This window comes from Agelaius phoeniceus, chromosome 37 (genome assembly GCF_051311805.1).
Source record: "Agelaius phoeniceus isolate bAgePho1 chromosome 37, bAgePho1.hap1, whole genome shotgun sequence".
In the NCBI taxonomy this organism is placed as follows: domain Eukaryota; kingdom Metazoa; phylum Chordata; class Aves; order Passeriformes; family Icteridae; genus Agelaius; species Agelaius phoeniceus.
In genome coordinates, this window is record NC_135302.1 from 625,764 (window position 1) to 648,880 (window position 23,117).

At 51.7% G+C, this 23,117-nt stretch overlaps 1 protein-coding gene across 1 annotated transcript in view; it reads right to left on the bottom strand.

Annotated features, from left to right (window-relative positions):
* LOC143691940 (helicase SRCAP-like) overlaps nucleotides 1-23,117 on the bottom strand; it is a 37,503-nt gene that overhangs the window by 10,223 nt on the left and 4,163 nt on the right. The window contains exons 4-8 of the mRNA XM_077171012.1: nucleotides 14,808-14,977; nucleotides 11,519-11,715; nucleotides 7,883-7,997; nucleotides 6,151-6,200; nucleotides 6,017-6,083 (exon numbers count right to left, since the gene is read on the bottom strand). Of these exons, the coding sequence (XP_077027127.1) occupies nucleotides 6,017-6,083; nucleotides 6,151-6,200; nucleotides 7,883-7,997; nucleotides 11,519-11,715; nucleotides 14,808-14,977 (599 nt within the window). The remainder of the gene's footprint in view (nucleotides 1-6,016; nucleotides 6,084-6,150; nucleotides 6,201-7,882; nucleotides 7,998-11,518; nucleotides 11,716-14,807; nucleotides 14,978-23,117) is intronic.

Here is a 23,117-nt window from a genome sequence, read left to right on the forward strand (position 1 = left end):
GGGAAAAAATTGGATGAAAAATGGGGGAAAATTGGCGGAAAAATGGTGGGAAAATGGCGGAAAATTGGGACTGGGGACACTGGGGGCATTGGGGACATTGAGCAAAAATGGGGAACATTGGGAAAAAAAGGTGGAAAATTCAGAAAAAATGGGATTGGGGACATTGGGGACATTGGGGAAAAATGGGGGAAAATTTGGGAAAAAACAGTGAAAAAATTGGGAAAAAACTAGACGAAAAATGGTAGAAAATTGGGACTGGGGACATTGGGGGGACATTGGAGATATTGGAGACATTGGGGGGACATTGGGGAAAAATGGGGGAAAATTGGGAAAAAAATGGACGAAAAATGGGGGAAAAATGGGAGAAAAATGGCGGAAAATTGGGACTGGGGACATTGGGGGGACATTGGGGGGGCATTGGGTAAAAATGGGGGAAAAAAATTGGATGAAAAATGGGGAGAAAATGGTGGAAAATTGGGGAAAAATGGTGGAAAATTGGGGGAAAATGGGACTGGGGACACTGGGGACATTGGGGGGACATTGGGGACATTGAGGGGACATTGGGGACAATGGGGCCACGTGCTCGGCCTGGGCCTGCGAGGCCGCCCGGATGTCCTCGGGGTCCTCGGCCCCGCACAGAGCCTGGGGACAGCAGTGGGGAAAAATGGGGGAAAATTGGGGGAAAATTGGTGAAAAAATTGGGAAAAAACTGGACGAAAATTGGACGAAAAATGGCAGAAAAATGGCGGAAAAATGGTGGGAAAATGACAGAGAAATGGTGGAAAAATGGTGGGAAAATGGCGGAAAATTGGGACTGGGGACATTGGGGGGACATTGGGTAAAAATGGGGGAAAAAAATTGGATGAAAAATGGGGAGAAAATGGTGGAAAATTGGGGAAAAATGGTGGAAAATTGGGGGAAAATGGGACTGGGGACACTGGGGACATTGGAGGCATTGGGGACATTTGGGGACATTGGGGGACATTGAGAAAAAATGGGGGAAAAATTGGGGAAAAACGGGGAAAAAATTGGACGAAAAATGGGGAGAAAAATGGCGGGAAAATGGTGGGAAAATGGCGGAAAATTGGGAAAAATGGGGACATTGGGGGGACATTGGGGACAATGGGGCCGCGTGCTCGGCCTGGGCCTGCGAGGCCGCCCGGATGTCCTCGGGGTCCTCGGCCCCGCACAGAGCCTGGGGACAGCATTGGGGACAGCGTTGGGGAAAAATTGGGAAAAAACGGTAAAAAAATTGGGAAAAAATTGGACGAAAATTGGACGAAAAATGGCAGAAAAATGGCGGAAAAATGGCGGAAAAATGGCGGAAAAATGGCAGAGAAATGGCGGAAAAATGGTGGGAAAATGGCGGAAAATTGGGACTGGGGACATTGGGGACATTGGGGGGACACTGGGGGGACACTGGGAAAAAAATGGGAGAAAATTGGGAAAAATTTGGATGAAAAATGGGGAGAAAATGGCAGAAAAATGGCAGAAAATTGGGAAAAATGGGATTGGGGGGACATTGGGGGGACATTGGGGGGACATTGGGGACATTGGGGCCACGTGCTCGGCCTGGGCCTGCGAGGCCGCCCGGATGTCCTCGGGGTCCTCGGCCCCGCACAGAGCCTGGGGACATTGGGGACAGCATTGGGGACATTGGGGACGTTGAGAGAAAATGGGGGAAAATTGGGGAAAAAACGGTGAAAAAATTGGACGAAAATTGGACGAAAATTGGACGAAAATTGGACGAAAAATGGTGGAAAAATGGGACTGGGGACATTGGGGACATTGGGGACACTGGGGACACTGGGGGGACAATGGAGGCATTGGGGACATTGGGAAAAAATGGGAGAAAACTTGGGAAAAAATGGGATTGGGGACACTGGGGGGCATTCAGAAAAAATGGGAAAAAATTGGGAAAAAATCGGACGAAAATTGGACGAAAAATGGCAGAAAAATGGCGGAAAAATGGTGGGAAAATGGGACTGGGGACATTGGGGACATTGAGGGGACATTGGGGACAATGGGGCCACGTGCTCGGCCTGGGCCTGCGAGGCCGCCCGGATGTCCTCGGGGTCCTCGGCCCCGCACAGAGCCTGGGGACAGCAGTGGGGAAAAATGGGGGAAAATTGGGAAAAAATTGGATGAAAATTGGACGAAAAATGGCAGAAAAATGGGAGAAAAATGGTGGGAAAATGGCAGAGAAATGGTGGAAAAATGGTGGGAAAATGGCGGAAAATTGGGACTGGGGACATTGGGGACATTGGGGGGACATTGGGTAAAAATGGGAGAAAAAAATTGGATGAAAAATGGGGAGAAAATGGGGAGAAAACTGGGGAAAAATGGTGGAAAATTGGGGGAAAATGGGACTGGGGACACTGGGGACATTGGGGGGACATTGGGGCCACGTGCTCGGCCTGGGCCTGCGAGGCCGCCCGGATGTCCTCGGGGTCCTCGGCCCCACACAGAGCCTGGGGACAGCATTGGGGACATTGGGGAAAATTGGGGGAAAATTGGTGAAAAAATGGTGAAAAAATTGGGAAAAAATTGGACGAAAATTGGACGAAAATTGGACGAAAAATGGCAGAGAAATGGCGGAAAAATGGTGGGAAAATGGCGGAAAATTGGGACTGGGGACATTGGGGACATTGGGGGGGCATTGGGTAAAAATGGGGGAAAAAAATTGGATGAAAAATGGGGAGAAAATGGTGGAAAAAAGGCGGAAAATTGGGTAAAATGGGACTGGGGACATTGGGGACATTGGAGGCATTGGGGACATTGGGGGACACTGGGGACATTGAGAAAAGAGGGTGGGGAAAAAACGGTGAAAAAATTGGGAAAAAATTGGACGAAAATTGGACGAAAAATGGCAGAAAAATGGCGGGAAAATGGCGGAAAAATGGTGGGAAAATGGCGGAAAATTGGGCCTGGGGACATTGGGGACATTGGGGGGACACTGGGTAAAAATGGGGGAAAAAAATTGGATGAAAAATGGGGAGAAAATGGTGGAAAATTGGGGAAAAATGGTGGAAAATTGGGGGAAAATGGGACTGGGGACATTGGGGACATTGGGGGGACATTGGGGCCACGTGCTCGGCCTGGGCCTGTGAGGCCGCCCGGATGTCCTCGGGGTCCTCGGCCCCGCACAGAGCCTGGGGACAGCAGTGGGGAAAAATGGGGGAAAATTGGGAAAAAACGGTGAAAAAATTGGGAAAAAACTGGACGAAAAATGGCAGAAAAATGGCGGGAAAATGGCAGAGAAATGGCGGAAAATTGGTGGGAAAATGGCGGAAAATTGGGACTGGGGACACTGGGGGGACATTGGGGGGACATTGGGGGCATTGGGGAAAAATGGGGGAAAATTTGGGAAAAAACAGTGAAAAAAATTGGGAAAAAATTGGACGAAAAATGGCGGAAAAATGGCACTGGGAACATTGGGGACATTGGAGGCATTGGGGACATTGGGGACGTTGAGAAAAAATGGGGGAAAAATTGGGATAAAGGGGAGAAAAAATTGGGAAAAAATTGGACGAAAAATGGCGGAGAAAATGGCGGAAAAATGGCGGAAAATTGGGACTGGGGACATTGAGCAAAAATGGGGAACATTGGGAAAAAATGGTGGAAAATTCAGAAAAAATGGGGTTGGGGACATTGGGGACATTGGGGAAAATGGGAGAAAATTGGGAAAAAACAGTGAAAAAATTGGGAAAAAATTAGATGAAAAATGGCAGAAAAATGGGACTGGGGACATTGGGGAGCATTGAGGAAAAATGGGAGAAAATTTGACAAAAAATGGTGAAAAAATTGGGAAAAAATGGGACGAAAAATGGGGAGAAAATGGTGGAAAATTGGGGAAAAATGGGACTGGGGACATTGGGGACATTGGGGACATTGGGGGGACATTGGAGGACATTGGAGACATTGGGGGGACATTGGGGACATTGGAGAAAAATTGGGAAAAAACAGTGAAAAAATTGGGTGAAAAATGGCGGAAAAATGGCAGAAAATTGGGACTGGGGACATTGGGGACATTCAGGACATTGGGGGGACACTGGGGACATTGGGAAAAAAATGGCAGAAAATTGGAAAAAATGGGACTGGGGACATCGGGGGCATTGGGGGGACATTGGGGACATCGTTGGGGACAAATGAGGGAAAAATTGGGAAAAAACGGGGAAAAAAATTGGACGAAAAATGGCGGAAAAATGGGGGGAAATGGCGGAAAATTGGGACTGGGCACATTGGGGACATTTGGGGCCATTTGGGGACATTGAGGGTCCATTTTGGGGACCGTTTGGGGACATCGGGGACACTGGGGACACTGTGGCCATTCGGGGACATATTGGGCCATTTTTGGGTCCATATTGGGTCATTTTGGGTCCATTTTTGGGTCCTTTTGGGCTCTTTTGGGTCCATTTTTGGGCCCTTTTGGGCTCTTTTGGGTCCATTTTTGGGGCCATTTTTGGGTCCATTTTGGGCCATTTTTAGGTCATTTTTGGGCCTTTTTGGGTCCATTTTTGGGGCCATTTTTGGGCTCTTTTGTGTCCATTTTGGGTCCATTTTTGGAACCATTTTTGGGGCCATTTTTGGGTCCATTCTGGGGCCATTTTTGGGTCCATTTTTGGGCTCTTTTGGGCCCATTCTGGATCCATTTTGGGCCATTTTTAGGTCATTTTTGGGCCCTTTTGGGCCCCTTTGGGTCCATTTTTGGGCCCTTTTGGGGCCATTTTAGGTCTATTTTTGAGCTCTTTTGGGGCCATTTTTGGGTCCATTTTGGGCCCCTTTGGGTCCATTTTTGGGCCCTTTTGGGGCCATTTTAGGTCTGTTTTTGAGCTCTTTTAGGGCCTTTTTTGGGGCCATTTTGGGGCCATTTTGGGCCATTTTTGGTCCATTTTTGGCCTCTTTTAGGACCATTTTTGGGGCCATTTGGGGGCATTTTTGAGTCCATTTTTGGGTCCATTTTGGAGCCATCTTGGGTCCATTTTTGGGCCATTTTGGGGCATTTTGGGTGCATTCTGGGTCCATTTTGGGGCCATTTTTGGTCTCTTTTTGGGCCATTTTTGGGGCCATTTTGGGGCTCTTTTGGGGCCGTTTTGGGGCCATTTCTGGGTCCATTTTGGGCCATTTTTGGGCTCTTTTGGGGCCATTTTAGGTCCAGTTTTGGGGACATTTTGGGGCCATTCTGGGTCCTTTTTTGGGCTCCTTTGGGGCCATTTCGGGGCCATTTTAGGTCCATTTTTGGGCTCTTTTGGGACCATTTTGGGTCATTTTTGGGTCGATTTTTTGGTTCTTTTGGGGCCGTTTTGAGTCCATTTTTGAGTCCATTTTGGGCTCTTTTGGGGCCATTTTTGAGTCCATTTTTGGGTCCATATTGGAGCCATCTTGGGTCCATTTTTGGGCCATTTTGGGGTATTTTGGGTCCATTCTGGGTCCATTTTGGGGCCATTTTTGGGCTCTTTTGGGGCCATTCTGGGTCCATTTTGGGCCATTTTTGGGTCCATTTTTGGGCCCGTTTGGGGCCATTTTTGGGTCCATTTCGGGGACATTTTGGGTCCATTTTTGGGTCCATTCTGGGTCCATTTTTGGGCTCTTTTGGGCCATTTTTGGGCTCTTTTGGGTCCATTCTGGGTCCATTTTTGGAACCATTTTTGGGGCCATTTTGGGTCTATTTTTGGGGCCCTTTTGGGGCCACTTTTGGGCCATTTTTGGGCCCATTTTTGGGCCCTTTTGGGTCCATTTTGGGTCCATTTTGGGTCCATTTTGGAGTCCATTTTTGGGCTCATTTTGGGTCCATTTTTGGGTCCATTTTGGGTCACTTTAGGTCCATTTTTGGGCCCTTTTGGGGCCATTTTAGGTCTGTTTTTGAGCTCTTTTAGGGCCATTTTTGGGTCCATTTTTGGGCTCTTTTGGGGCCATTCTGGGGCCATTTTTGGGTCCATTTTTGACCTCTTTTGTGTCCATTTTTGGGTCCATTTTGGGTACCTCGATGACCCCACCTGTGCCAGGTGCCCCTCACCTGCTCCAGGATGTGCGTCCTCCTGGTGGCCGCGGGGTCCTCGTCGTCCTCGGGCGCGTCCCTGTCCCTGTGTCCGTCCGTCCCGCGGTCCCTGTGTCCGTCCGTGCCCCTGTCCCCCGTCGCCGTCCCCCCGCTCCCGGGCCGGCTCCTCGGGCGCCATGTCGAACAGCTCGCGGATGGTTTGCTGCGGGCACGGGCACACCTGGGCACACCTGGGCACACCTGGGGGCACCTGGGCACACCTGGGGGCAGCTGGGGACACACCTGGGCACACCTGGGCGCACCTGGGCGCACCTGGGCACACCTGGGGACACCTGGGGACACCCCTAGGGACACACCTGGGGACAGCTGGGGACACCTGGGGACAGCTGGGCACACCTGGGGACACCTGGGGGCACCTGGGGGCACCTGGGCACACCTGGGGGCACCTGGGGGTACCTGGGGGCACCTGGGGACACCTGGGGGCAGCTGGGGGCACCTGGGGGCAGCTGGGGACAGCTGGGGACAGCTGGGGACACCTGGGGGCACCTGGGGGCAGCTGGGACACACCTGGGGGCAGCTGGGGGCACCTGGGGACACCCCTAGGGACACACCTGGGAACACCTGGGCACACCTGGGGGCAGCTGGGCACACCTGGGCGCACCTGGGGGTACCTGGGGGCAGCTGGGGGCACCCCTAGGGACACACCTGGGGACAGCTGGGGGCACCTGAGACACACCTGGGGACACACCTGGGCACACCTGGGCGCACCTGGGGGCACCTGGGGACACCTGGGGGCAGCTGGGGGTACCTGGGCACACCTGGGGGCAGCTGGGGGCACCTGGGGACACCCCTAGGGACAGCTGGGCACACCTGGGCACACCTGGGGGCACCTGGGCACACCTGGGGGCACCTGGGCACAGCTGGGGACACCTGGGGACACCCCTAGGGACACACCTGGGGGCAGCTGGGCACACCTGGGCACACCTGGGGACAGCTGGGGGCACCTGGGGACAGCTGGGCACACCTGGGGGCACCTGGGCGCACCTGGGGGCACCTGGGCACAGCTGGGGACACACCTAGGGACACACCTGGGGACAGCTGGGGACACCTGGGGACACCTGGGCACACACCTGGGGGTACCTGGGGACAGCTGGGGGCACCTGGGGGCACACCTGGGCACACCCCTAGGGACAGCTGGGCACACCTGGGGACACCTGGGGGCACACCTGGGCACACACCTGGGACACCTGGGGACGCCTAGGGACAGCTGGGGACACCTGGGCACACCCAGAACCGACCCAGACCCACCTGAACCTCACATGGGGACACCTGGGGGAAGCTGGGGGCACTTGGGGACACACCTGGGGACACCTGAACCCACCTGAACCTCACCTGGGGACAAAAAACACACCTGGGGACACCTGGGGGGACCTGAACACCCCAAAGGTGCCCTCAGGAGGTTCCTCCACACCTGGAACCCACCTGGGACCCCCAAACCCCTCCCAGGTTGGGGTCCCGCCCTCACCTGTCAGGGTCTCACCTGATGGGGGCGGGGTCTCACCTGTCAGGGGCGGGGTCTCACCTGTCAGGGGCGGGGCCTCACCTGTCAGGGGGTGGGGCCTCACCTTCTGGGGGCGGGGTCTCACATGTTGGGGGTGGGGTCTCACCTGTCAGGGTCTCACCTGTTGGGGGGCGGGGCCTCACCTGCCGGGGGCGGGGCCTCCCCTGTCAGGGGTCTCACCTGCTGGGGGCGGGGTCTCACCTGTCAGGGGCGGGGCCTCACCTGTCAGGGTCTCACCTGTCAGGGGCGGGGCCTCACCTGTCAGGGGGCGGGGTCTCACCTGCCGGGGGCGGGGTCTCACCTGTCGGGGGGCGGGGCCTCACCTGTTTGAAGTAGGCCGTGGTGAAGTTGCCGCCCTCGATGGCCATGTCCCCCAGGAGCCGCTTCTGATTGGCCTTCTTGAGAATGTTCTCCTCAACCGTGCGCTCCGAGATCAACCTGCACAGGTGAGACAGACAGGTGAGATGGACAGGTGAGGGACAGGTGAGGGACAGGTGAGGGACACAGGTATGGACACAGGTATGGGCTCTTGAGAATGTTCTCCTCAACCGTGCGCTCCGAGATCAACCTGCACAGGTGAGATGGACAGGTGAGGGACAGGTATGGACACAGGTGAGGGACAGGTATGGACACAGGTATGGACACAGGTATGGGCTCTTGAGAATGTTCTCCTCAACGGTGCGCTCCGAGATCAACCTGCACAGGTGAGACACAGGTGAGACACAGGTGAGGGACAGGTGAGACACAGGTATGGACACAGGTGAGGGACAGGTGAGTGACACAGGTGAGGGACACAGGTATGGACACAGGTATGGACACAGGTATGGACACAGGTGAGGGACAGGTGAGACACAGGTGAGACACAGGTATGGACACAGGTATGGACACAGGTATGGACTCTTGAGAATGTTCTCCTCAACCGTGCGCTCTGAGATCAACCTGCACAGGTGAGACACAGGTGAGACACAGGTATGGACACAGGTATGGACACAGGTATGGACACAGGTAAGGGACAGGTGAGGGACAGGTACGGGCTCCTGAGAATGTTCTCCTCAACGGTGCGCTCCGAGATCAACCTGCACAGGTGAGATGGACACAGGTGAGATGGACACAGGTATGGACACAGGTGAGACACACACGTATGGACACAGGTATGGACACAGGTATGGACTCTTGAGAATGTTCTCCTCAACCGTGCGCTCCGAGATCAACCTGCACAGGTGAGACGGACAGGTGAGAGGGACAGGTGAGGGACACAGGTATGGACACAGGTATGGACACAGGTATGGACACAGGTATGGACACAGGTATGGGCTCTTGAGAATGTTCTCCTCAACGGTGCGCTCCGAGATCAACCTGCACAGGTGAGAGGAACAGGTGAGACACAGGTGAGGGACACAGGTGAGACACAGGTGAGACACAGGTGAGTGACACAGGTATGGACACAGGTGAGGGACAGAGGTGAGGGACACAGGTATGGACACAGGTATGGGCTCTTGAGAATGTTCTCCTCAATGGTGCGCTCCCAGATCAACCTGCACAGGTGAGTCTGTAACTCCCAAACACCTGCCCAGGTGAGCTCCAGGTGCTACAGGTGAGCTCCTAAATCCCAAACACCTGCCCAGGTGAGCTCCAGGTGCTTCTCCAACTAGCACAGGTGACCTCCAGGGGCTCCAGGTGAGCTCCTAAATCCCAACTACCTGCACAGGTGAGCTCCTAACTCCCATTCAGCCACACAGGTGAGCTCCAGGTGCTTCTCCAGGTGCTACAGGTGAGCTCCTGACTCCCAAATCCCTGCACAGGTGAGCTCCAGGTGCTACAGGTGAGCTCCAGGTGAGCTCCTAACTTGCCTCCCAGGTGTGCTCACCTGTAGATGTGCACGTCGCGGGTCTGGCCGATGCGGTGGCACCTGTCCTGCCCAGGTACCCAAATCCCTGCACAGGTGAACTCCTGACTCCCATACAACCACACAGGTGAGCTCCTAAATCCCACACAGCCACACAGGTGAGCTCCAGGTGCTTCTCCAGGTGCACAGGTGAGTCCATAACTCCCAAGTACCTGCCCAGGTGAGCTCCTAGATCCCAAATACCTGCACAGGTGAGCTCCTAACTCCCATAGAGCCACACAGGTGAGCTCCAGGTGCTACAGGTGAGCTCCTAAATCCCAAACACCTGCACAGGTGAGCTCCAGGTGCTTCTCCAGCTGCACAGGTGAGTCCATAACTCCCATACAGCCACACAGGTGAGCTCCAGGTGCTACAGGTGAGTCCATAACTCGCAAACACCTGCCCAGGTGAGCTCCTGACTCTCATAGAGCCACACAGGTGAGCTCCAGGTGTTCTCACCTGTAGATGTGCACGTCGCAGGTGTGGCCAATGCGGTGGCACCTGTCCTGCCCAGGTACCCAAATCCCTGCACAGGTGAGCTCCTGACTCTCATAGAGCCACACAGGTGAGCTCCTAAATCCCAACTACCTGCACAGGTGAGCTCCAGGTGCTACAGGTGAGCTCCTAACTCCCAAATCCCCGCCCAGGTGAGCTCCAGGTGCTACAGGTGAGCTCCTAACTCCCATAGAGCCACACAGGTGAGCACCAGGTGCTTCTCCAACTGCCCAGGTGAGCTCCCCAGGTGTGTGCTCACCTGTAGATGTGCACGTCGCGGGTCTGGCCGATGCGGTGGCACCTGTCCTGCCCAGGTACCCAAATCCCTGCCCAGGTGAGCTCCTGACTCCCAACTACCTGCCCAGGTGAGCTCCAGGTGAGCTCCTAAATCCCACACAGGCACACAGGTGAGCTCCAGGTGCTTCTCCAGGTGCTACAGGTGAGCTCCTAAATCCCAAATACCGGCACAGGTGAGCACCAGTGCTTCTCCAGCTGCACAGGTGAGCTCCTAACTCCCATACAGCCACACAGGTGAGCTCCAGGTGCTACAGGTGAGCTCCCCAGGTGTGTGTGTGCTCACCTGTAGATGTGCACGTCGCGGGTCTGGCCGATGCGGTGGCACCTGTACCTGCCCAGGTGCTCTCACCTGTAGATGTGCACGTCGCGGGTCTGGCTGATGCGGTGGCACCTGTCCTGTACCTGCCCAGGTACCCAAATCCCCGCATAGGTGAGCTCCTGACTCCCATACAACCACACAGGTGAGCTCCTAAATCCCAAACACCTGCCCAGGTGAGCTCCAGGTGCTACAGGTGAGCTCCTGACTCCCATAGAGCCACACAGGTGAGCTCCAGGTGCTTCTCCAACTGCCCAGGTGAGCTCCTAAATCCCGAATACCTGCACAGGTGAGCTCCTAACTCCCCTTCAGCCACACAGGTGAGCTCCAGGTGAGCTCCTAACTCGCCTCCCAGGTGTGTGTGCTCACCTGTAGATGTGCACGTCGCGGGTCTGGCCGATGCGGTGGCACCTGTCCTGCACCTGCCCAGGTACCCAAACACCTGCACAGGTGAGCTCCTAAATCCCAAATCCCTGCACAGGTGAGCTCCAGGTGCTACAGGTGAGCTCCTGACTCCCATAGAGCCACACAGGTGAGCTCCAGGTGCTTCTCCAGCTGCAGAGGTGAGTCCATAACTCCCAAGTACCTGCCCAGGTGAGCTCCTAGATCCCAAATACCGGCACAGGTGAGCTCCTAACTCCCATAGAGCCACACAGGTGAGCTCCAGGTGCTACAGGTGAGCTCCTCAGGTGTGTGCTCACCTGTAGATGTGCACGTCGCGGGTCTGGCCGATGCGGTGGCACCTGTACCTGTGCCCAGGTGTGCTCACCTGTAGATGTGCACGTCGCGGGTCTGGCCGATGCGGTGGCACCTGTACCTGTGCTCTCACCTGTAGATGTGCACGTCGCGGGTCTGGCCGATGCGGTGGCACCTGCCCAGGTGTGTGTGCTCACCTGTAGATGTGCACGTCGCGGGTCTGGCCGATGCGGTGGCACCTGTCCTGTACCTGCCCAGGTGTGCTCTCACCTGTAGATGTGCACGTCGCGGGTCTGGCCGATGCGGTGGCACCTGTCCTGCGCCTGCGCGTCCATGGTCGGGTTCCAGTCCGAGTCGTAGAACACGACCGTGTCCGCCCCCGCCAGGTTGACGCCGACGCCGCCCGAGCGCGTGGAGAGGATGAAGCAGAAAATTCGCTTGTCGGCGTTGAAGCGCTCCATGAGGGCCTGAGGGCACAGGTGAGGGGGAACAGGTGAGGGGCGGGGCACAGGTGAGCGCACAGGTGAGGGGCGGAACACCTGGGCATACATGGGGCACACCTGGGAGTGAGCTTGGGGCACACCTGGGGCACACCTGGGGCACACCTGGGCACACCTGGGTACACCTGGGCACACCTGAGACACCTGGGGCACACCTGGGCACACCCTGAGATACCTGGGACACACCTGGGTACACCTGAGATACCTGGGTACACCTGGGGCACACCTGGGTACAGCTGGGGCACACCTGGGTACACCTGGGCACACCCTGAGATAGCTGGGGCACAGCTGGGGCACAGCTGGGGCTCACCTGGGGCGCACCTGGGGCAGACCTGGGTACACCTGGGCACACCTGGGCACACCTGGGTTGGACCTCAGGGCACTTAGGAGCTCACCTGGGGCACACCTGGGAGTGAGCTTGGTGCACCTGGGGCACACCCAGGGCACAGCTGGGGCACACCTGAGATACCTGGGGCACACCTGGGTTGGACCTCAGGGCACTCAGGGGCACACCTGAGATACCTGGGGCACAGCTGAGAGTGAGTTTGGAGCACCTGGGGCACACCTGGGCACACCTGGGCACACCTGAGATACCTGGGGCACAGCTGGGGCACACCTGGGAGTGAGCTTGGGGCACACCTGGGCGCACCCTGAGATAGCTGGGGCACACCTGAGACACCTGGGGCACACCTGGGAGTGAGCTTGGTGCACCTGGAGCGCACCTGGGGCACACCCTGAGATAGCTGGGGCACACCTGGGGCACACCTGGGAGTGAGCTTGGAGCACACCTGAGACACACCTGGGTACACCCTGAGACACCTGGGGCACACCTGGGAGTCAGCTTGGGGCAGTTGGGGCACACCTGGGGCACACCTGGTAGCACCAAATTGGGGTGAGGGACACCTGGGCACAGCATGGAGCAGAAGATTCGCCTGTCGGCGTTGAAGCGCTGCATGAGGGCCTGCGGGCAGGTGAGGGGCGGGAACACCTGAGACACACCTGAGATACCTGGGGCACACCTGGGCACACCCTGAGATAGCTGGGGCACAGCTGGGCACACCTGGGGCACACCCAGGGCACTCAGGAGCTCACCTGAGACACCTGGGGCACACCTGGGCACACCTGAGACAGCTGGGATACATCTGGGCACACCTGGGAGTGAGCTTGCTGCACCTGGGACACACCTGAGACACTTGGGGCACATCTGAGACACCTGGGGCACACCTGGGTTGGACCTCAGGGCACTCAGGAGCTCACCTGAGACACCTGGGCACACCTGGTAGCACCGAATTGGGGTTAAGGACACCTGAGGGACACCTGGGCACAGGTGAGGGGATGGGGGGAAAAACATCAGGGCAAAGAAACAAGGAGGGAAGTGGGAATTGGGACACCTGGGCACACCTGGGTGGGGTTAGAGACACCTGGGCACACCTGGGGCACACCTGGAGGTGCTACAGTCTCCAGGTGTGTCTCAGCCACACCTGACTGCACCCAGGTGTATCCCAGGTGTGTCTGACCCCACCCAGGTGTATCCCAGGTGTGTCTAACCCCTCCCCAGGTGTGCCCCGGGTGTGCCCAGGTGTATCCCAGGTGTGTCTGACCCTACTGAGGTGTTTCCAGGTGTGTCTCAGGTGTCTCTAACCCCACCCAGGTGTATCTCAGGTGTATCCCAGGTGTGTCTGACCCCACCCAGGTGTGTCTCAGGTGTCTCTAACAGCCTCCAGGTGTATCCCAGCCACACCTGACTGCAACCAGGTGTATCCCAATCACACCCAGGTGTATCCAGGTGTGTCCCAGGTGAGTCTAACCCCACCCCAGGTGTATCCCAGGTGTATCCCAGGTGTATCTGACCCCTCCCCAGGTGTATCAGGGCTCACCTGTCTCTGCTCCACGCAGGTGGAGCCGTCCAGGCGCAGGCAGATGTGCCCCAGGTGGGTCCCAGGTGTGTCTGACCCCACCCAGGTGTATCCAAGTGTATCCCAGGTGTGTCTGACCCTACTTAGGTGTGTCCAGGTGTATCCCAGGCGCACCCAGGTGTATCCAGGTGTGTCCCACCTGTCTCTAACTGCACCCAGGTGTATCCCAGGTGTCTCTAACTGCACCCAGGTGTATCCCAATCACACCCAGGTGTATCCCAGGTGTTTCAGGGCTCACCTGTCTCTGCTCCACGCGGGTGGAGCCGTCCAGGCGCAGGTAGATGTGCCCCAGGTGTGTCCCAGGTGTATCCCAGGTGTCTCTAACTGCACCCAGGTGTATCCCAGGTGTGTCTGACCCCACCCAGGTGTATCCCAGGTGTCTCTAACTGCACCCAGGTGTATCCCAGGTGTATCCCAGGTGTCTCTAACTGCACCCAGGTGTACCCAGGTGTATCTGACCCCTCCCCAGGTGTTTCAGGGCTCACCTGTCTCTGCTCCACGCGGGTGGAGCCATCCAGGCGCAGGTAGATGTGCCCCAGGTGTATCCCAGGTGTGTCCCAGGTGTATCCCAGGTGTCTCTAACTGCACCCAGGTGTACCCAGGTGTATCCCAGGTGTGTCTGACCCCACCCAGGTGTATCCCAATCATACCCAGGTGTATCCCAGGTGTATCCCAGGTGTGTCTGACCCCACCCAGGTGTATCCCAATCATACCCAGGTGTATCCCAGGTGTATCCCAGGTGTGTCTGACCCCACCCAGGTGTATCCCAGGTGTATCCAGGTGTATCCCAGGTGTCTCTAACCCCACCCAGGTGTATCCCAGGTGTATCCCAGGTGTATCCCAGGTGTGTCAGGGCTCACCTGTCTCTGCTCCACGCAGGTGGAGCCATCCAGGCGCAGGTAGATGTGCCCCAGGTGTATCCCAGGTGTGTCTAACCCCACCCAGGTGTATCCCAGGTGTACCCAGGTGTATCCCAGGTGTATCCCAGGTGTATCCAGGTGTATCCCAGGTGTATCCCAGGTGTATCCCAGGTGTATCCCAGGTGTATCCCAGGTGTATCCCAGGTGTATCCCAGGTGTCTCTAACTGCACCCAGGTGTATCCCAATCACACCCAGGTGTATCCCAGGTGTATCCAGGCTCACCTGTCTCTGCTCCACGCGGGTGGAGCCGTCCAGGCGCAGGTAGATGTGCCCGTGGAAGGTGAGGAAGCGCTCGAGCACGTCCAGCATCCGCGTCATCTGCGTGAAGATCAGCACCCGGTGCCCCCCGGCGCGCAGCCGGCGCAGGAGCACGTCCAGGGCCTGCAGCTTACCTGGGCACAGGTGAGGGACAGGTGAGGGAGGCAGAAAAACCCCCAAAAATACAAAAAATCCCCGAGATTTTAGCCCGAAATTCGTTAAATCGGCCCCAAAAATCAGAGAAATTCACTTAAAAATTCAATGTATTGGTCACAGTGAGGGACAGGTGAGGGGGGACGGCGAAAACCCCCAAAAAATACAAAAAATCCCCAAGATTTTACACCAAAATTCACTGAATCAGCCCCAAAAATCAGCAAAATTCACTTAAAAATTCCCTGAATTGGTCCCAGTGAGGGACACCGAAAACCCCGAAAAAATCCTAAAAATCCCCAAAGATTTTACCCCAAAATTCACTGAATCGGCCCCAAAAATCAGCGAAATTCACTTAAAAATTCAATGTATTGTGCACAGGTGAGGGACAGATGAGGGACAGCAAAAAACCCAAAAAATACAAAAAAATCCCAAAGATTTTAGCCCAAAATTCATTAAATCGGTCCCAAAAATCAGCAAAATTCACTTTAAAATTCAGTGTATTGTGCACAGGTGAGGGGCAGGTGAGGGACGCTGAAAATACCCAAAAAATACAAAAAATCCCCAAGATTTTAGCCCAAAATTCACTAAATTGGCCCCAAAAATCAGCAAAATTCACTTAAAAATTCACTGAATTGGTCCCAGTGAGGGACAGTGAAAACCCAAAAAATCCTAAAAAATCCCAAAGATTTTACACCAAAATTCACTGAATGGACCCCAAAAATCAGCAAAATTCACCCAAAAATTCACAAAATTGGTCACGGTGAGGGACAGGTGAGGCACAGGTGAGGGATGGTGAAAACCCCAAAAAAGTACAAAAAATCCCCAAGATTTTAGCCCAAAATTCACTGAATTTGCCCCAAAAATCAGCAAAATTCACTTAAAAATTCCCTGAATTGGTCACGGTGAGGGGCAGGTGAGGGACAGTGAAAACCCGGAAAAAATACAAAAAATCCCCAAGATTTTAGCCCAAAATTCACTAAATCGGCCCCAAAAATCAGCAAAATTCATGTAAAAATTCAGTGAAATTCACTTAAAAATTGGTCACAGTGAGGGACACCAAAAATCCCAAAAAATCTTTAAAAAATGCCCAAAATCCCCAAGATTTTAACCCAAAATTCACTAAATTGGTCCCAAAAATCAGCAAAATTCACTTAAAAATTCCCTGAATTGGTCACAGTGAGGGACAGCAAAAACCCAAAAAATCCTAAAAAAATCCCAAAGATTTTACCCCAAATTCACTAAATTGACCCCAAAAATCAGCGAAATTCACTTAAAAATTCACTGAATTGGTCACAGTGAGGGACACCAAAAACCCCCAAAAAAATCCTAAAAAATCCCCGAGATTTTACCCCCAAAATTCATTAAATTGGCCCCAAAAATCAGCGAAATTCACCCAAAAATTCCCTGAATTGGTCACAGTGAGGGACAGGTGAGGGACACCAAAAACCCCCAAGAAATCCTAAAAAAATCCCAAAGATTTTACCTCAAAATTCACTGAATTGGCCCCAAAAATCAGCAAAATTCACTTAAAAATTCAATGTATTGTGCACAGGTGAGGGACAGGTGAGGGATGCTGAAAACACCCAAAAAATACAAAAAATCCCCAAGATTTTAGCCCAAAATTCACTGAATCGACCCCAAAAATCAGCGAAATTCAGTTAAAAATTCACTGAATTGGTCCCAGTGAGGGTCAGGTGAGGGACAGCAAAAACCTGAAAAAATCCTAAAAATCCCCAAAATTTTACCCCAAAATTCTCTAAATTGGCCCCAAAAGTTTCCTGAATCTACTCAAAAAAATACTGAAAGAATTAAAGAGATCCCGAAGATTTGACCCCAAAAATTCACTAAATTGGTCCCAAAAATCAGCGAAATTCACTTAAAAATTCAATGTATTGTGCACAGGTGAGGGGCAGGTGAGGGACACCAAAAACCCCGAAAAAAATACAAAAAATCCCCAAGATTTTAGCCCAAAATTCACTAAATCGGCCCCAAAAATCAGCAAAATTCACTTAAAAATTCAATGTATTGTGCACAGGTGAGGGACAGGTGAGGGACGCAGAAAACACCCGAAAAATACAAAAAATCCCCGAGATTTTAGCCCAAAATTCACTGAATTTGCCCCAAAAATCAGAGAAGTTCACTTAAAAATTCAATGTATTGTGCACAGGTGAGGGACGCCGAAAACCCCAAAAAAATACAAAAAATCCCCGGGATTTTGCCCCAAAATTCATTAAATCGGCCCCAAAAATCAGAGAAATTCACTTAAAAATTCAATGTATTGGTCACAGTGAGGGACAGTGAAAACACAAAAAATCCTAAAAATCCCCAAAATTTTACCCAAAATTCACTAAATTGGTCCCAAAAATCAGCAAAATTCACTTAAAAATTCAGCTAATTGGTCACAGTGAGGGACACCAAAAACCCCAAAAAAATACAAAAAAAATCCCAAAGATTTGGCCCCAAAATTCATTAAATTGGCCCCAAAAATCACCTGAATGCACTGAAAATTTCAGTGTATTGTGCACAGGTGAGGGACAGGTGAGGGACAGCAAAAACACCCAAAAAATACAAAAAATCCCCAAGATTTTAGCCCAAAATTCATTAAATCGGCCCCAAAAATCAGCGAAATTCACCCAAAAATTCAATGTATTGGTCACAGTGAGGGACAGGTGAGGGACACCAAAAACCCCAAAATATCCTAAAAAAATCCCAAAGATTTTACCCCAAAATTCATTAAATCGACCCCAAAAATCACCAGAATTCACTTAAAAATTCAGTGAATTGGTCACAGGTGAGGGGCAGGTGAGGGACACCAAAAACCCCAAAAAATCTTTAAAAAATGCCCCAAATCCCCAAGATTTTAACCCAAAATTTACTAAATTGGCCCCAAAAATCAGCAAAATTCACTTAAAAATTCACTGAATTGGTCACGGTGAGGGACACTGAAAACCCCAAAAAATCCTAAAAAAATCCCCAAGATTTTACCCCCAAAATTCTCTAAATTGACTCCAAAAGTTACCTGAATCTACTTAAAAAAATTCCTGGAAAAATAAAAGAGATCCCAAAGATTTTACCCCAAAAATCAGCGAAATTCACTTAAAAATTCACTGAATTGGTCGCAGTGAGGGACACCAAAAACCCAAAAAATCCTAAAAAATCCCAAAGATTTTATGCCAAAATTCACTGAATGGACCCCAAAAATCAGCAAAATTCACGTAAAAATTCAATGTATTGTGCACAGGTGAGGGACAGGTGGGGACAGGTGAGGGGCAGGTGAGGGAGGCAGAAAAACCCCAAAAAATACAAAAAATCCCCGAGATTTTAGCCCAAAATTCGTTAAATCGGCCCCAAAAATCAGCAAAATTCACTTAAAAATTCCCTGAATTGGTCCCAGTGAGGGACACCGAAAACCCCGAAAAAATCCTAAAAATCCCCAAAGATTTTACCCCAAAATTCACTGAATCGACCCCAAAAATCAGCGAAATTCACTTAAAAATTCAATGTATTGTGCACAGGTGAGGGACAGATGAGGGACAGCAAAAAACCCAAAAAATACAAAAAATCCCCAAGATTTTAGCCCAAAATTCGTTAAATCGGTCCCAAAAATCAGCGAAATTCACCCAAAAATTCCCTGAATTGGTCACAGTGAGGGACACCAAAAAACCCCAAAAAATCCTAAAAAAATCCCCAAGATTTTACCCCCAAAATTCACTAAATTGGCCCCAAAAGTTACCTGAATCTACTTTAAAAAATTCCTGAAAAAATAAAAGAGATCCCAAAGATTTTACCCCAAAAATCAGCGAAATTCACTTAAAAATTCACTGAATTGGTCCCAGTGAGGGACACCAAAAACCCCCAAAAAATCCTAAAAAAATCCCCAAGATTTTACACCAAAATTCACTGAATCGGCCCCAAAAATCAGCGAAATTCACTTAAAAATTGGTCACAGTGAGGGACACCAAAAACCCCAAAAAATCTTTAAAAAAATGCCCAAAATCCCAAAGATTTTACCCCAAAATTGGCCCCAAAAATCAGCAAAATTCACTGAAAAATTCCCTGAATTGGTCCCAGTGAGGGACAGGTGAGAGACACCAAAAACCCCAAAAAATCCGAAAAAAATCCCAAAGATTTGGTCCCAAAATTCATTAAATCGGCCCCAAAAATCAGTGAAATTCACTTAAAAATTCAGTGAATTGGTCACAGGTGAGGGGCAGGTGAGGGACACCAAAAACCCCAAAAAATCTGTAAAAAATGCCCCAAATCCCCAAGATTTTAACCCAAAATTTACTAAATTGGCCCCAAAAATCAGCGAAATTCACTTAAAAATTCACTGAATTGGTCACGGTGAGGGACACTGAAAACCCCAAAAAATGCTAAAAAAATCCCCAAGATTTTACCCCCAAAATTCTCTAAATTGACTCCAAAAGTTTCCTGAATCTACTCAAAAAATACTGAAAGAATAAAAGAGACCCCGAAGATTTGACCCCAAAAATCAGCAAAATTCACTTAAAAATTCAATGTATTGGTCCCAGTGAGGGACACCAAAAAACCCAAAAAAAATCCTAAAAAATCCCCAAAATCCCAAATATTTTACCCCAAAATTCACTAAATTGGCCCCAAAAATCAGCGAAATTCACTTAAAAATTCAATGTATTGTGCACAGGTGAGGGGCAGGTGAGGGACGCTGAAAACCCCAAAAAATACCAAAAAATCCCCAAGATTTTAGCCCAAAATTCACTGAATTTGCCCCAAAAATCAGCAAAATTCACCCAAAAATTCCCTGAATTGGTCCCAGTGAGGGACACCGAAAACCCCGAAAAAATCCTAAAAATCCCCAAGATTTTAGCCCAAAATTCACTGAATTGGTCCCAGTGAGGGACAGTGAAAACCCAAAAAATCCTAAAAAATCCCAAAGATTTTACGCCAAAATTCACTGAATGGACCCCAAAAATCAGCGAAATTCACCCAAAAATTCACTGAATTGGTCACAGTGAGGGACACCGAAAACCCCGAAAAAATCCTAAAAATCCCCAAAATTTTACCCCAAAATTCACTAAATTGGGCCCAAAAATCAGCAAAATTCACTTAAAAATTCACTGAATTGGTCACGGTGAGGGGCAGGTGAGGGACAGTGAAAACCCCGAAAAAAATACAAAAAAATCCCCGAGATTTTAGCCCAAAATTCATGAAATCGGCCCCAAAAATCAGAGAAATTCACCCAAAAATTCCCTGAATTGGTCACAGTGAGGGTCAGGTGAGGGACAGCAAAAACCTGAAAAAATCCTAAAAATCCCCAAAATTTTACCCCAAAATTCTCTAAATTGGCCCCAAAAGTTTCCTGAATCTACTCAAAAAAATACTGAAAGAATTAAAGAGATCCCGAAGATTTGACCCCAAAAATTCACTAAATTGGCCCCAAAAATCAGCAAAATTCACTGAAAAATTCAGTGTATTGTGCACAGGTGAGGGGCAGGTGAGGGACACCAAAAACCCCAAAAAATACCAAAAAATCCCCGAGATTTTAGCCCAAAATTCACTGAATTTGCCCCCAAAAATCAGCGAAATTCACTTAAAAATTCACTGAGTTAGTCACGGTGAGGGACACCAAAAAACCCAAAAAAATCCTAAAAAAATCCCCAAGATTTTACCCCAAAATTCTCTAAATTGGCCCCAAAAGTTTCCTGAATCTACTCAAAAAAATACTGAAAGAATTAAAGAGATCCCGAAGATTTGACCCCAAAAATCAGCAAAATTCACTTAAAAATTCAATGTATTGGTCCCAGTGAGGGACACCAAAAAACCCAAAAAAAATCCTAAAAAATCCCAAAATCCCAAATATTTTACCCCAAAATTCACTAAATTGGCCCCAAAAATCAGCGAAATTCACTTAAAAATTCAATGTATTGTGCACAGGTGAGGGGCAGGTGAGGGAGGCAGAAAACACCCAAAAAATACAAAAAATCCCCGAGATTTTAGCCCAAAATTCACTGAATCGGCCCCAAAAATCAGCGAAATTCACTTAAAAATTCAATGTATTGTGCACAGGTGAGGGACGCCGAAAACCCCAAAAAAATACAAAAAATCCCCGGGATTTTGCCCCAAAATTCATTAAATCGGCCCCAAAAATCAGAGAAATTCACTTAAAAATTCAATGTATTGGTCACAGTGAGGGACAGTGAAAACACAAAAAATCCTAAAAATCCCCAAAATTTTACCCAAAATTCACTAAATTGGTCCCAAAAATCAGCAAAATTCACTTAAAAATTCAGCTAATTGGTCACAGTGAGGGACACCAAAAACCCCAAAAAAATACAAAAAAAATCCCAAAGATTTGGCCCCAAAATTCATTAAATTGGCCCCAAAAATCACCTGAATGCACTGAAAATTTCAGTGTATTGTGCACAGGTGAGGGACAGGTGAGGGACAGCAAAAACACCCAAAAAATACAAAAAATCCCCAAGATTTTAGCCCAAAATTCATTAAATCGGCCCCAAAAATCAGCGAAATTCACCCAAAAATTCAATGTATTGGTCACAGTGAGGGACAGGTGAGGGACACCAAAAACCCCAAAATATCCTAAAAAATCCCCAAGATTTTAGCCCAAAATTCACTGAATTGTCCCCAGCCCCCTGAGTGTCCCCGGTGTCCCCAATCCCCCTGGATGTCCCCAACCCCTCTGAATGTCCCCAATCTCTCTGGATGTCCCCAGTCCCTCGAGTGTCCCCAGTGTCCCCAATGCCCTCAATGTCCCCAGTCCCCTCTGGATGTCCCCAATGCCCTCAATGTCCCCAACGTCCCCAACCCCTCTGGATGTCCCCAGTGTCCCCAACCCCTCCGGATGTCCCCGCCCCCCCGACTGTCCCCACCAGTGCCCCGAGTGTCCCCAGTGTCCCCAATCCCCTCAACGTCCCCAATGCCCTCAATGTCCCCCAGCCCCTCTGACTGTCCCCACCCCCTGAGTGTCCCCAATGTCCCCAATCCCCCTGGCTGTCCCCACCAGTGCCCCGAGTGTCCCCAGAGTCCCCAACCCCCCTGAGTGTCCCCAGCCCCCCTGGCTGTCCCCAACATCCCCAACCGCCCTGACTGTCCCCAACCCCCCAGGCTGTCCCCAGACCCCCGAGTGTCCCCAGTGTCCCCAATGCCCTCAATGTCCCCAATGCCCTCAATGTCCCCAATCCCCCGATTGTCCCCAGGTGTCCCCAGCCCCTCTGGATGTCCCCAATCCCCTGGATGCCCTCAATGTCCCCAATCCCCTCAATGTCCCCAATGTCCCCAATCCCCTCTGGATGTCCCCAGCCCCCTGACTGTCCCCAACCCCCCCGAGTGTCCCCAGTGTCCCCAATGCCCTCAACGTCCCCAGTCCCCTCAATGTCCCCAACCCCTCTGGATGTCCCCAACCCCCTCCATGTCCCCAATGTCTCCAGTCCCCTGGATGTCCCCAGTCCCCTCAACATCCCCAATGTCCCCAACCCCTCTGGATGTCCCCAATCTCCTCAATGTCCCCAACCCCTCTGGATGTCCCCAATCTCCTCAATGTCCCCAATCCCCTCAATGTCCCCAACATCCCCAACCCCCCTGACTGTCCCCAGCCCCCTGAGTGTCCCCAGCGCCCCGAGTGTCCCCAACGTCCCCAATGCCCTCAATGTCCCCAACCCCCCAATTGTCCCCAGGTGTCCCCAACCCCTCTGGATGTCCCCAGTGCCCTCAATGTCCCCAACACCCTCAATGTCCCCAACACCCCCAGTGTCCCCAACGTCCCCAATGCCCTCAATGTCCCCAGTCCCCCTGAACGTCCCCAATGCCCTCAATGTCCCCAACCCCTCTGGATGTCCCCAGTCCCCTCAATGTCCCCAATCCCCTCAATGTCCCCAATCCCCCTGAATGTCCCCAATCCCCCTGAACGTCCCCAATGCCCTCAATGTCCCCAATCCCCTCAATGTCCCCAACCCCTCTGGATGTCCCCAACCCCCTCCATGTCCCCAATGTCTCCAGTCCCCTGGATGTCCCCAGTCCCCTCAACATCCCCAATGTCCCCAACCCCTCTGGATGTCCCCAATCTCCTCAATGTCCCCAATCCCCTCAATGTCCCCAACATCCCCAACCCCTCTGACTGTCCCCACC